The sequence below is a fragment of the Oreochromis niloticus genome, linkage group LG2 (assembly GCF_001858045.2).
Source record: "Oreochromis niloticus isolate F11D_XX linkage group LG2, O_niloticus_UMD_NMBU, whole genome shotgun sequence".
In the NCBI taxonomy this organism is placed as follows: Eukaryota; Metazoa; Chordata; class Actinopteri; order Cichliformes; family Cichlidae; genus Oreochromis; species Oreochromis niloticus.
In genome coordinates, this window is record NC_031966.2 from 16,680,016 (window position 1) to 16,693,815 (window position 13,800).

The 13,800-nt window shown below is 40.3% G+C and overlaps 1 protein-coding gene across 4 annotated transcripts; it reads left to right on the plus strand.

Annotated features, from left to right (window-relative positions):
* Positions 1 to 8: 8 nt before the first annotated feature.
* sfxn5b (sideroflexin 5b) lies at positions 9 to 12,158 on the plus strand. 4 transcript variants are annotated; one of them, XM_003445186.5, is made up of 14 exons: positions 9 to 418; positions 3,732 to 3,800; positions 5,471 to 5,548; positions 5,729 to 5,755; positions 5,864 to 5,918; positions 6,013 to 6,038; positions 6,187 to 6,240; positions 6,453 to 6,509; positions 6,596 to 6,661; positions 6,813 to 6,903; positions 8,306 to 8,421; positions 8,555 to 8,640; positions 9,730 to 9,847; positions 10,102 to 12,158. In XM_003445186.5, exons 1-14 carry the CDS (start codon positions 362 to 364, stop codon positions 10,177 to 10,179), a joined length of 978 nt encoding a protein of 325 aa, XP_003445234.1. In that variant the 5' UTR covers positions 9 to 361; the 3' UTR covers positions 10,180 to 12,158. The 4 variants fall into 4 exon arrangements, with proteins under 4 accessions (XP_003445234.1, XP_005467419.1, XP_025766485.1 ...); XM_005467362.4 differs by having other exon boundaries at positions 5,471 to 5,540; positions 5,721 to 5,755; XM_025910700.1 differs by lacking the exons at positions 5,864 to 5,918; positions 6,013 to 6,038; positions 6,187 to 6,240 and having other exon boundaries at positions 16 to 418; positions 5,471 to 5,540; positions 5,721 to 5,755.
* The last annotated feature ends 1,642 nt before the right edge of the window (positions 12,159 to 13,800 follow it).

Below are 13,800 nucleotides of genomic sequence, written 5' to 3' on the forward strand. Positions count from 1 at the left end.
ATAGATTGTCGCTGCTGGTTCTTTATTAAGTCGCTCCAGGCCGATCATTACTCCTTGCAGACGTCAGGCCACGCCCCCTCACATTATGAGTAATTGGGTCTATCTGACACCTATGGTGGCATCAGCAGTTATCTCTCCCCAAGATCAATCCGAACAGTTATGCAATAGCGTTCACCTAATCGATTATTTGGGATGTGTAGTCATGCGCTTCAACTTTGCCAGCGTTAATGCAAATGAGAAAACTACATCTCCCGGCAGGCTTAGCGGCACATTGCTTCACTAGTTATACATTGAATGTAGTTCGCTGTACTTGGAAATCCGTTCATGATTCAGTTCATTAATAAATAAATAGTTGAGTGTCATGGCGGAATCCGCAGCGTGTCCTGCATTCCAGCTCGGGAGACCCCGATACGACCAGGTAAGCCCCCCTCTATCCTCCGCTAACCATCCGTTAATGGGATTTTGTTTTCAGGCTTTTCGGTGGAAAACAGCTCCATCCTCCGCCCTGCAGCCGCTCCGTTCCGGATGCTGAGGCAGTTTGTGGGCACAAAGTTGGCTTTGATTTGTGATCCGATTCTTCGTTGCCTTTATTTAAACCGCAGTAACTTCCAGCTGCTAGTGAACTTGGTTGAGATGGATGAGTTTTGACTTTATTGCAGTTTTTATAGTGGAAATGATTTCTCGTCGGCAGTGCCATATCAGTGTTTTATGAGATTCCACGCCTCTTCGATGCACGGTTATATCGCTGTTCGGATCTGCAGTCAACACACTGAGAGCTCGCCGTCGGTCGTTTTCTCTCAAATCTTCACGATAATTGGCTGTCTGAGTTTGGCTTTTCCTATTTTCACTTTTCATCTAGGCTTCAAAAACGTATCTGTTGGAACATCTTGTACAATAATCCAGTCCAATCAAACTTTCTTCTTCTTTTTTTTTTTTTTTTTACCCCCAGGATGCTTCCTGCAGACTGCTGTTGCTCCCACTTTGTCCGAGGTTACTGGACTTCCACCAGTGTCTGAAGCTCATTACTGAATTTTCCCTCCGTAAATTAATTTGCAGTAGTCAGGCCTGACAGATAATGTGTCCTTCACATGACTCCGATGGCACGCTGAGGACAAGTTAAACTCGCATCTCTAATTAATTCTGTGGTCATTCCCATTTAATGAGCAGCAGTATTAAGGGAGTTATTTACGTTATAATGTCAATGCACAGAGTAAGGTCTTCATGCATGGAGTGTAAATTAAAGTCTGTAAATTAAAGTCACACTAAACTGCTTTTAATCTGATGTTCTCTCAACTCACATGAGCGACCAATACAGTTATTATTATGCCACCATGACAGCAGAAAAAATATATAGGAAAATATGCGAAAATTTTCCCACAACTACTGAAGTGTTTTCAGGTCAAGTACATTTGACGTGACAGATGTTTACTGAGGAAATGCACAAAGAGTCACAGAAATCATTCAAATATTATTCAGATATTATTTTATTATTCCATTCTATTTCTTAACTTGTTATTCAGTTTAACCAAGAGGCAGTGTGTTTTGCAGGAGTGACCTACCCTGGAGTGTTTTTCAGTACAGGCAGGAACTGGCACTCTCTGACAAAACTTGCACAAACACCAGGAGAACATGCAAACTCCACACCCAGTGGCCCTAAAACCAGGTTTAACCCCAGGACCCTCTTTCAGTGGTGCAGAAGTGCTAACCAGTGGAACCCCCATACTACTTAAATAGCAAATCCCTGGAAAAATTGTACCCCCATCCCCTGCCAAAAAAACTACAAAAATGACCACAAAAAGATATAAAGCAGCAAATAAGAGTTACAAAAGGATAATGAAGGGATGCAGCATTACGCAAAATGACTACGGTGAGATGTAAAATAACACAAAGAGACACAAGATGACGTCAAACAGACAAAAAGACCAAAAGAGACACAAATTAATGTTGTCTCTCGCAATCTGTCTCTCTTGATCTAATTTAGGAGGATTGAAGCACTGTATGCATGAGTGTGCCTCCGGATCTGTTTCATAATTCATTCATGGACGCACCAATTAGTACAGGATATTGCATTGTTCACAGACTGCCCAAGTGACAGCTTATTAACAGTCTTTGTCTCAGGATATTTATAATTTTTTTTAACTGATTACCATCACGAAGGCTCCCCAGCTCGGCCCCGCGATTAGTTTTTCGTTGCTCTTTTCCCTCTGATCCTCACAAAGACGTTCATTTTTCATCAGTAACCTGCAGTTCATGTTGGGCTGTTCAAGGTGCTGCAATACTTTTAGTTCTTTGCATCAAAGCATTAAAAATTAGGGCAGTCCTTGAATCAGCATAAATCTTGCTTGGTTTGTCTGTGCTCTGTGCCGCGCTCCATCTCTGCTAGCCTTGTTGTGTGTTCTCCAGGGAGCTGAAACTCATGCATAATTAACACGGGCTCCTCACACGGATCCTCCCTTCGCCCCACTCTTACAAAACAGCACTGCAGCACATATGGCCTGTCAGAGGAGGAGACATGCGATGAGGGAATGAGGCAGTGACAGAAAACCCAGAGCTGTGATACGGATAGATTTATACACCTACGGTCTTTATGAGGACAGAAGGTTGTTTCCAGTCATTTCAATTTGAAACTGGTGCTAGAGAGGTAATGAAAATAGAGACTTGTCAGTTCCACTGTCATTCTGCTGTGTTTTCCTCCCTTCATCTCTGATAAATGTCTCTGACGGAATCTGATTGAAGCTGCCATGTTTTCACCCGTCTGGTTTGCCAAAGAGACTCTTGGCACAGGCTCCTATTGGGCCTTTTCAGATTGCTGGCACACATACTTAGCAATTGGCATGCTGATGTAGAGACAGTGAAGGGAACAGAAAACAGGGCGCTTGACCAGCAGCTTCAAGTCTCACTTGGGAGGAATGTTTACTGGAATAAATGTGCAGATTGCTGGTGCATTTCCCCCAAACTTTCATCTTAAAATACATAATTTGCTTTTACATCTCAGCATTATTTCCTTCCATATGATAATAAGAAAACTGCTATGCAAAGAAGTTGTGAATTACATTTTGAAGTAGACATTTCTTCTGGAGCACAAACCCCCCCAAAAACATTTTACTCTAATGAGACAGACCTTTCAACTATATTCTTCATGTAGCAAATAGAGCAAACTAGGAGTCACTGACCTGCATGGAAATTTAAACAGAGGCCTAGAACAGCAGTGTGACATTTTGGCAAATACACTTATTGATCTTGAGAGATAGACGATGAAATGGACTCTCATATCTCTACTGTAAATACGAAGCTACAGACAGTTACCTTGGTTTATCACAAAGACAGTGCATGAAAACACAGTGGAGGGATTTCTGTATGTCTGTACCACAATTATATTTAAAACAGTGTGATGAATTCTTCAAAATATAATTAACAGTTAGTAATTGTGTTAGTAAAATGTAACTGAACACTTGATTAACGTGATCATGTGTATTCATTTCTGTGTTTCTGAACCTTGGTTTTGACCTTGCAAATATTCTTCTGTCAGTATAAATCAACAGGATGCAGACATGTGATGTTATAAACACATAAATAGTGTGAAGCTGTTACTGTATCAGTGTAGCTGTGAGGCAGATAAAACAGTGTTTTTCATGATCATGAACAAGTCAAGTATTGGTTGTGTGTATTTGAGTGAAAACATGTTTTCCTGCTATTTTTAAGGATTAACTCTGTCATGCTGTCTTTCTCAGGGTTCGTTCTTTGGTCGACTGAGACACTTTGTAGACATCATTGACCCGAGCACTCTGTTTGTCTCAGAGGTAACATTTTCTCTAAAACATCCAGTTGTACAGAGAGGTCACAAACTAAAGGAAAAACACAACAAAGTCTCTTTGTAAGATGTTCAGCCATCTCGGGCTGCCAGAACTGCTTCAGTGCAACTCGGCACTGAGTCTCTACATCGCATTTTACAAAAGATGTTCTGCCATTGTACTTGATGATGGCTGAGAGTGCCATCAAACATAGTGAATCTCCTTTTTATGTTCAACTGTGTTGAGAGCGGATGATAGTGAAGATCATGTCATACGTTTCACATCATTTTCGTACCCATCAGCCAATTCAGGGTAGACTTGCAGTCAAGACCACCTAAACCAAGACTAAGACAATACCAAGACCAGAGGGTATCGAGACCAAGACAAGACCAAGACCAAGACAGACCGAGTCAAGACCAAAACAAAGTCGAGACGAGACCGAGACTGAGACAAAAAAGTCTTTAAACTGCAGCCAGATGCTGCTTCATTTACAGGTGTCAGGCATATTTATGTGTTTTTGCGATGCACTCGCACAGCCCTCCTCACCGCTGTCTACTGTCTCACTCACTTACTGAGAGGACAGACGCACGCTCCACTTGACTGTCGCGTCTCTCACCCTCTCTGTTTTTCACATAATGATATTATCCCATATCCTCGCATGTGATTGGCCACAATATGGAGGGACTGGAGCATAGCTGAGCCACTGTGTGAGAGCTGAGCAGCGAAAGGAAATTAAGTGAGGAGCCGGCTCTCGCTCAATGGGAGTCGACTCTTCCGATTCACTACAAAGCACTCTCTAAGCACGGCTCTTAGAGCCGATGCTTTTGCGCATGACACATTATCGAACGTTACGTTGTGTGTCATGGATACTGTTGACTCCAAATCTCCCGACCACTATGTCGATCTGAGACAGCAAGACCGAGACAGCGAGACCAAGACAAGACCGAGACCACGTAAAAGTGGTCTCGAGACATCCGACTCTAATTCAGGGACCCCTCGTGCTCTTTGGATGGTGACATTGACATCCTGAGACACCACTCCCATGAGGACAGAAACATTTTATTAGGGGATAAAGTTGAATATGGGACAAGTGGATTTAAACCATTCCAGGAAAATCCCCCTTCCACAGCATAACTGAGCCACCAGGTCCCCTCGCTGTGTGGGCAAGGGGCTCAGGGTTTTTCTGCAATTTTTCACCCTCAGTTTGTACAATAAACAAAACTCCATATATCCGTATCTGTGTGTCATATTTCACAATGATATTCCTGATTCCTGAAAACATTTTGTATTTGGACATCTTAAAACATGTCACAGTGGAGTAATTGCTTGACTTCTTCAAGAAAAAAAAGTCAAAAATTCAACTATCAACTTGCTAAACATGACATTTGCACATGATGGAACAGTTTCTTATAACCCTACAACAAATAATTGTTAAAATGCCAAATTAATTACAAGGTAAAGCTTTTTTGCAGTCTTAAATATTTTAGTGTCAAATGCAAAGTGATGTTCAAGTGTATTTATAGATGGAAAGCTGCTGTACTGTGAATAAATTTGTTTATATATGTTAAGTTAAGGTATAGATCTGCAGTAATACAGAACAATTCCATATTCTACACCATCTTGTTCTTGCAAACAGATATTTTAATTCTTGTACCATTTTTTTTCCTCTTTGCTGACAGAAACGGCTAAAAGAATGCATCAAACTCCTCGATGACTACAAACATGGCTCACTTCCACCTGGAGTGTCTGACGCTCAGGTGAATGTTACGACATAATATTATCTGTTTCTGAAAGAAATCACAACATTCTTTTCACAATATAGAAAATGCAAACTGAATAACATCTTCCATCCATTTAAGGAACATTTAGGAAGTTTATAATAATACCCAATAATTAATTATAGTTCTTTTGGTTTATTGCATTGCTCACATGTTCAGCTGTGGGAAGCACAGAAGATCAAACAGGTAAGTATTATATCGGACGTAAGTTGGCCCACGTTTACTGCCCTTTCATACATTCAAGTCTCTGGGCTGCTGGCGGCATGAGGAAGCTTTCATGCTCTCTGCACGCAGGCCATCATTCATCCTGACACAGGAGAGAAGATCTTCATGCCATTTCGAATGTCAGGTACGGCCTCAGATGAAGATCTTTGCGGAACTTGTTTGAGTTGATCCATTGTATCATCATTGTCTACACTGAAAATCATGTTTTCACTGTGCAGGTTATGTACCATTTGGAACACCAATTGTAAGTCACATATGAAAGCCATGCATTTCATAGAACTGTACTTAGATGTGCAGATGTCCATGAACACGGTCAAATTTGGGGACAGATGAAAGGAGATTTTGAACTTATTTTGTCCAAAAATAAGCTCCTATTCCCTGATTTCATCTAGGTCATTGGCCTTCTTCTCCCAAATCAGACTGTGGTGTCTACCATTATATGGCAGGTACTGTAAATAACATGCTTACTGTAAATCATTGCATTTATTGTCCATTTTGAACATCTGGTAAGTGCACTTTTACTGGGTACATGCAAAGCTTTACCACCTGTTATACACTGGGACATTGTAAAATAAAGTGCTGCTGCTCTGTTTAACACTACTCGCTCATCCTTTAAACCTGGCTCTTCCCTCATTTCCTCCCTTCCTTTTTTCTTCAGTGGTTGAACCAGAGTCACAATGCCTGTGTGAACTATGCGAATCGTAATGCAACAAAGGTAAAAATGCGAATACATGCAAACTAAATTAAAAAAATGCAAAAAATAACTATACAAATGTTGTGACACTGTTTGTTTTTCTTCAGCCTACACCAACATCCAAGTTTATTCAAGGCTACGCAGGAGCTGTGACGAGTGCTGTGTCTATTGCAGTGAGTGGGTTTAATACTAATACAGTTTATTTTGGGAATAACTTTTATCATGTTGCAGATGTTTTAACTGCAGCATTGTGTGGCTGTATAAAAAGCTGTTTTTACTTGGAATTACCTGAGATTTAACAGATATTTATTTCATATTTTATAGGTGGGCCTGAATGTGCTGATTCAGAAGGCCAATAAATTGAATCCTGCCACCAGAATGATAATACAGAGATTTGTCCCCTTTCCAGCTGTAGGTAGGTTTTCAAAGGAGCCTTTGTTATGATGAGGGTGGGTTTCATGTGGCCCTCTGCTGGTTGATGTTATATCTTGTTTAAAAATGCACTAGGATAGGATTGCTCTAGGATATTTTATGTATTCCTTTTATTATTGAACTTGTTATTCTCATGAACATCAGCAGTTCTACAGATTAATCCAAGACATGCCTCTCTTTTCTTCTTCTTTGTCAGCTTCATGTCTGACTGAACACCCTGGTACTTTGTACCAAATTGGTTAACATCAGTTCAACATTTTAATATCAGTTCATGTTCAAGTTTAATAAGTTATTTTTGTATGTTTCCTGAATGTTTCTAGCTCTGAATGAAGCTGTGTGTGAAAAGTTTCTCATGTCTAAAGAACCAAAAAGTGCTGCATTAATTCATTTTATATCCTAGAATATTAGCTAGAAACTAACAATCACACTACCCGCTACAAGCAAGCTTTTGACGACAGTGGGAACAAAAAACCCTCCTTTTAACAGGAAGAAACCAGATTCAGGGAGGGGCAGCCATCCGCCATGATTGATGAAGAAACAGTGCATCATTAGAAGCTCCCAGCAACCCAACATTTTTGCAGTATAACTAAAGGATGATGAAGGATCATCTAATTGAGCATGAACTGTAAGCTTTATGAAAAATGTACATTTCAGGTGTAATCTTAGGCTTGTCTGTCTCCTGACTCTAAATTTGAAAGAAATTTAGAGTCAGGAGAGTCAGCCCCTAAATTTGGGGCTGGTTCCATAGCAGAGAGACCTGATAGCTGAAGGTTGTATCTGATATTCTGCTTTTGATAATGCTGAGAACCACTTTGTACATTCACTCAATTCTATTCTTATAATTTCAGCAATCAGGAAAAAGTAACCGGAAATACATAAGAGGAATGGACAGTGCTGAATAGGCCAATCACAATAGGTGCAAGCTGCATCAACCTGAAATGTAGTTACATTTCTAGGGACGTGCAGGTTGGGTTATGCCGTAGGTTACGGTGTGGGGTTTCAAAGAAGTTTGCAGTTATGACATACCAATGGTGTAGATTTCCCACTGAAGCATAAATCCCTAGTAAGCCTTCAGTCACAGGGTGATGCTCTGTTAGGGTAATACGGTACTATGTGGTCTTTAAGATAAGATGGAGGCTGATTATGTCTTTTATGAGAATTCAATTCTGATAACAGGGAGCCAGTGAAGAGAAACTGAACATGAAGAAATGTGATTTCTCTTTCTGAAAGCTTTTCAGGGACATTTAAAGTGACCTAATAAAACATTACAATAGTCATGCCTGGAATTAATAAGTGCATGATCTTTTCAGCATCTTCGTCACTCTGAGACAGGATTTCAATAAAATGTATTATAATTTCTGAGCTGTCTCCCTCTCCCTTTCCAGCTAGTGCAAACATCTGTAACGTGGGCCTGATGAGACACAATGAGCTATCCGAGGGGATCGATGTGCTTGACAACAACGGGAACGTTGTGGGATCCTCCAAAATTGCTGCAAGACATGTGAGGGCTCTTTTCCATTTTTGCATGCATGATTCTCGTTTGAAATCCAAACGCCATCTGATTTCATGAAAAAAAAATAAAATTAAACTCAGTGTTTGAAATGGAGCATGTGCACAATGTTCTCTATCCCCAGGCAATCATGGAAACTGCCTTTACACGTGTGGTCCTCCCAATGCCAATCTTCGTCCTGCCCCCCATCATTATGTCCTACCTCGAGAGGTTTGTGCAGAAATACATTGTTAAGACTTTTTTTTCCTGTTAGGGTTGCAACTAGTGACTTACTTTTGTTGTTGTTAGTTGTTGTTGCTTTTTCTTTGATGGAAGATCATCAGTTGGTCTAGAAAAGTACATAAAGCTGCTACCAAAAGTTCCTAGAGAGATGTGGCACAGTTTAAACAGTAACAGCACAAACCTCAAACATGTAAAGTTATCAGAATGAAAAATATAATGCAGTAAGTTTTCCAACAAAACAAATCAAACAAAAAAGAAAAGCAAATGAAAAAAAAAAAGTATTAATATAGAATATTTACGTTTATGAATGCTGTTGTGGGTAATGATGCTTTTTATTCGATCTACAATACAAAAAAATGCAGTGACCACCCATTTAGTCAAAACTGAAGTAACACTAGAGCCTTATGCAGTGCTGGTGATACTTCAGTATGACTGTGACTAAATCAAATCATGGCAAAAGAACAGTAAGCCTCAGTTAGCCTTTTAATTACAGTATAATTTAATAATCTGGCAGATGCAGGGCTTTGTATTATCAGCTTTGATGTTTTTGCCTCCTGATGGTTATCCAAAGTCAGACTCTAACACAATCAGCAATCAATAAATCCATTACAGTAGTTTCCTTTGTGTCATTGTGCTGCAAACTGGGACTGCTTTACCATTGCTTTAATTGTGCTCTTTTTCAGTATTGTCTACTTGGTCTTTGGTCTAAAAATACGCCGCAAAAATCTTTGTGTGTACTCAACCAAAGCTGACATGTGTTGTGCCCCAAAGTGTTTACTAAACTATCCATTCAGTCATAGGTCACAAGAGTAAAAGACAGACAATATAAGAACAAATAGAAAACTAAAGCAGACTTTGTGGCTTTAAAGAAGAATCTGCAGTCAGATTTATGATATTCTCTCTCACACACACACATAAATCTCACACCCTCCAATTGTGCAGAAATAGCTCCCCCAAATCTGCACATGATGTTTTTCTCCAGATCCAAAAATAACTCATAGCTTTGCAGGAGTCATCTGGGATCGATCCACACAGCACGCTCACGTTTCTTTTTTATCTCTGCCTTGACTTGTGTAGGCTGCGATTTCTGCAGAGCAACCGCAGGCTGTTGCTGCCCATCCACAGCGTTGTGTGCCTGGTTACCTTTGGCCTCTCCTTGCCCGTGGCCATCAGTCTGTTCCCCCAGATGTCTCAGGTACAGTACATACACTGTTAGACGGGCTGCTGCCTTCAAGGCCAGATGGCACAGGGAGCAGCTGTGCAAAAATTCAAATTACATGTACACAGCTTGACATGCAGAGCCCCGACCCACATCCTTTTATTCCAGCATCTAATTAAAAATCTAAATGACTTTCAAGGCTAAAGAAGGAGAGAAGAGCTAAATTCTTACATTTGGTTTCATGGTTTTTGTTTTGCTTTCTTTCACTCTCCTTTTTTTTTTGTTGGCAGATCGAGGTGTCTTGCCTTGAGCCGGAGATTGCCATGGCAACAGATTGCAAGGTGGTGACCTACAACAAAGGTTTATGATGGATGGTGGTGGAGTGGGAGAGGAGAGTAAAGGGAGCCAGGAGGAAAATGAGGCTGCAGTGTGAATAGCTGTCCGGGAATCTCAGCTGCAGGGTTCCTCCTGTCGACAGGTTTGGGAACTATGTGCTGCATTTTTATCACAGGAAAGACTGCTTTTTAAACTGGTTTCTGCATTTATCAAGATCCCAGCAGTTATTAAATCATAGTTTTCTGAGAGGTTTTTTATTCTGCCGTCTCCTTTTTAAGAGCTCTTTGTATAAAAATGCTGATTTATTCACTGTAAAGTCAGATTTAGCATCAGTTCATTATTTAATGCTGTATAAATAAGTGTTCCCTACAGATATGCTATTCTTTGTTGGTCCACATGAGTACAGTTCTTCTCACTGCGTCATCTCTAACTTTGTCTGTCTGTGACTGGGGGACTGTGTATGCCGTGCAGAGCCAGTTTGTTTGAGCTTTTTGGTTTGAAATTGCTGCAAATGAACCAAAACAGTAAAAATATTCCTTCACTCGTTTTTGAATCTTGGGACAAACATTTGTAAAATATATTGAAAGCAAATGCAGTATTGATTATATGAGAGGAAACCAGCCCAGGGAGAGATGAACATGTATAAGCTTATGAATCCAAAAATCGTTGGACAAACAGCGACGTGCATGTCCAAAGACTGCTGTTAAGCACTGTTCTGTGTACTGCTATTAAGCTGTAGCCACTTAATAGCAGTACAAAGACCAGTGTGCACAATTTTCACAGCCATTAATAAAGAAGAGCACACAGGTACCTAACTTCTTTAGTGGTGCATGCATGCATAAAGAGCAGCACCATAATCCAATAAAGTTAAAAAAGTTAAAGAAATGTTGCAAATGAAAGGTTTTCCCTGCCTGAAAGGAGGAATTAGATTTATTTCTAAAAAAAGGAACCTTAATTTAAGTTGAGTGATGTTTATTCACAGTCCATTGTCCAGAGTTGCTTGTGCTGTGATCAGATTTAAGTTAGATTTTTAAGAGATTTGCTGCAGTAACCTCCTAATTACAGCCCTCATAGGGGAAACACAGTTCTTACAGTGCCCATACTGAGCCACATATATTTGAAAAAAATTCCTCTTGTTTACTGACAGTAAGGAAGAGGTTTCAGTAGTTCAGTAATATAGCCGTACAGAATAAGTCCTTTATATTGAATGACAAAACATACTAGTTACCAATATATTAGGATCATTATGAGTCTCTTAAGATAAAAATCTAATTCTTTTGCCTTTTACTGGCTACTATCTATCTGCAGCCCCTGTTGAGGTAGAGGCAAATATAAAATAAAAATACAAGTAGTTAGTTTTTTTTTTTTTTGATCAGGTTAATTAAAAACATAAATCTAATGTATTGTGGCTGTGAAATGTACTGGGTGGGATGACTTAAGGCTGAAAAGATGAGATGAAAATATCTTTTGAACTGCAGTTTCTTGATATGTATTGTTTGGCTTTAACTATCAGCTGATAATAATCTGATTATGGAGATGGAAAGGAGTCAGCTGCATGCAAACTAAGTTGTTCAATGAGACTCACTCTCACGAGAGAAACTTTCACTATGAAACAATGTAAAAATGTGAAGCCCCTGTTAAGTAGCTGCACTCTAGATGTCTTATTATAGATGTACATTTGTTTATACAAGTTTTAAACTGGCAGTTGATACATGCCAGTGATTTTAACCCACGTAATGTGAAAGAACTCCTAAAACATGGCATTACATTTTCTTGTATGAAGGTCATTTTGCTCCATTACTGACTGTTGTCAAGTTACAGTTTTATTATTAAAGAACTGCTTCTTTTGTACACAATTTGAAATAGAACCATAACATATACTACACAACTGACTGTTTTTAATTCTTTGTGTAATACTTCCACTGATACTATTGCAAATGTTTGCTAGTCAAACAATGTAAACCTGATATTATTTTACTATATAGCCTGTAATAAATACTGTTTTACTGTATGTAAAGTGTCTGCACTCTTTACTTCATGTTGCTATAGGATGCTTTTCCACCTTTTACAGTAAGGGATTCTGTATTATGTTGGTTTCCGTGGTAATTGGCTCTCTTGTTAAATTATGAATTAACTCTGATTAACTATAACTTTTTGGAAACCTGAGTTCAGTTTCACTAGCTATAACCCAGGCTGATTACTGCCTGTTGAAGCAAGAAATCACTTAAATAGAACCTGTCTGACTAAGTGAAGTAGGCTAAAAGATCTCAAAAAGACATCATGCCACAATCTAAAGAAACTCAAGAACGGATGAGAAATACATTAATTTGCATTTGTCATTCTGGAAATGGTTACACAGCCATTTCTAAAGCTTTGGGACTCCAGCAAACCATGGTGAGAGTCATTATCAATACATAAAGAAAAGTTGGCATAGTGGTGGACCTTCCCAGGAGGGCCAACCGACCAAAATTACCCAATGACGGGCGCTTTCCCGCGTCAACGAGGGTCGTTGACTGAAGGTTTATCATGTGCCTCATCACATGAGCCAAGGTGTAAAAAAAGGCGTGTGTCATTACCACCAGAGGTTTCAGGTTAACCCACTATGAGATCTTACCTCACTCTATCATGTGATCTATTGGGGTCACCTGAAGCAAGAGGCGAGTGGGGGTTAAGGCTCCTGGGAAGGGATCCTAAGACTGCATTGTAGGTGGCACACGGTGCTGCAAGCCATCCCATCTGTTCAACATGGCCTTTTGCAGTGGACATAGACGGTTTCTTTCACTCCTCTTTCAAACCATCTGTCTTCTCAGTCCAAAACGTGGAAACTGGCATTCACGAAAGAGTGACCTTTGTCCTTTAGATGCAGATGTACAGCTGAGTCTTGTTCTGTCGAGGTGGTTCTTCTGTGTTGTCCCATGAGGTACCATTGTCTAATATAAAAAAATTTTGTGTGACAAATATGCAAAAAGTAAGCAATAAGGAAGACCTTTTCACTGTATTGAACATATTTGGATTTAGTAACTTTATGCAATTTAGAAGATAACTGGATTTCCTTTTTCTGCATTTACAGTATCCTAATTACTAGTGAGCATGGACCAGGGGCGGATTTGGAAGGGTGGACTCCAACATACACCCCCCTCTCCCAAAATCCACTCTTTCTATCTCAGCACTTCAAGTGAGGAATGAACCTGTCACTGGGGAAAGTACCAGAGCTGTGGAAGACCTCCTGCGTGGTACCGGTACCAAAGACCTCCCATCCCAAGGACCTCAGCAGCTACAGTCCGGTAACCCTGACATCACATCTGATGAAGACCCTCAAGAGGTTGGTTCTAAACCATCTGCGCCCCTTGGTGAGGTCTTCATTGGATCCGCTGCAGTTTGCTTACCAGCCTGGCATCGGGGTGGAGGACGCCATCATCTACTTTCTGCACAGAGCTCTGACTCACCTGGAGAAGCCTGGAAGCACTGTGAGGATCATGTTCTTTGATTTCTCCAGTGCTTTCAACACCATCCAGCCACGACTTCTGAGAGACAAGCTGGAGCTATCAGGAATGGACCACCACATGTCCCAGTGGATACTGGACTACCTCACAGGACGCCTACAGTATGTGAGGACACAGGGCTGTGTCTCTGATACGCTGGTCTGCACTATG

Excerpts from the sequence above, each read along its gene's own strand:
- sfxn5b (XM_003445186.5), top strand. The coding sequence starts at position 362 with ATGGCGGAATCCGCAGCGTGTCCTGCATTCCAGCTCGGGAGACCCCGA. Across the intron at positions 3,801-5,470 it reads GCACTCTGTTTGTCTCAGAG|AAACGGCTAAAAGAATGCAT; the intron begins GTAACATTTTCT and ends CTTTGCTGACAG. Across the intron at positions 9,848-10,101 it reads TGTTCCCCCAGATGTCTCAG|ATCGAGGTGTCTTGCCTTGA; the intron begins GTACAGTACATA and ends TTTTGTTGGCAG.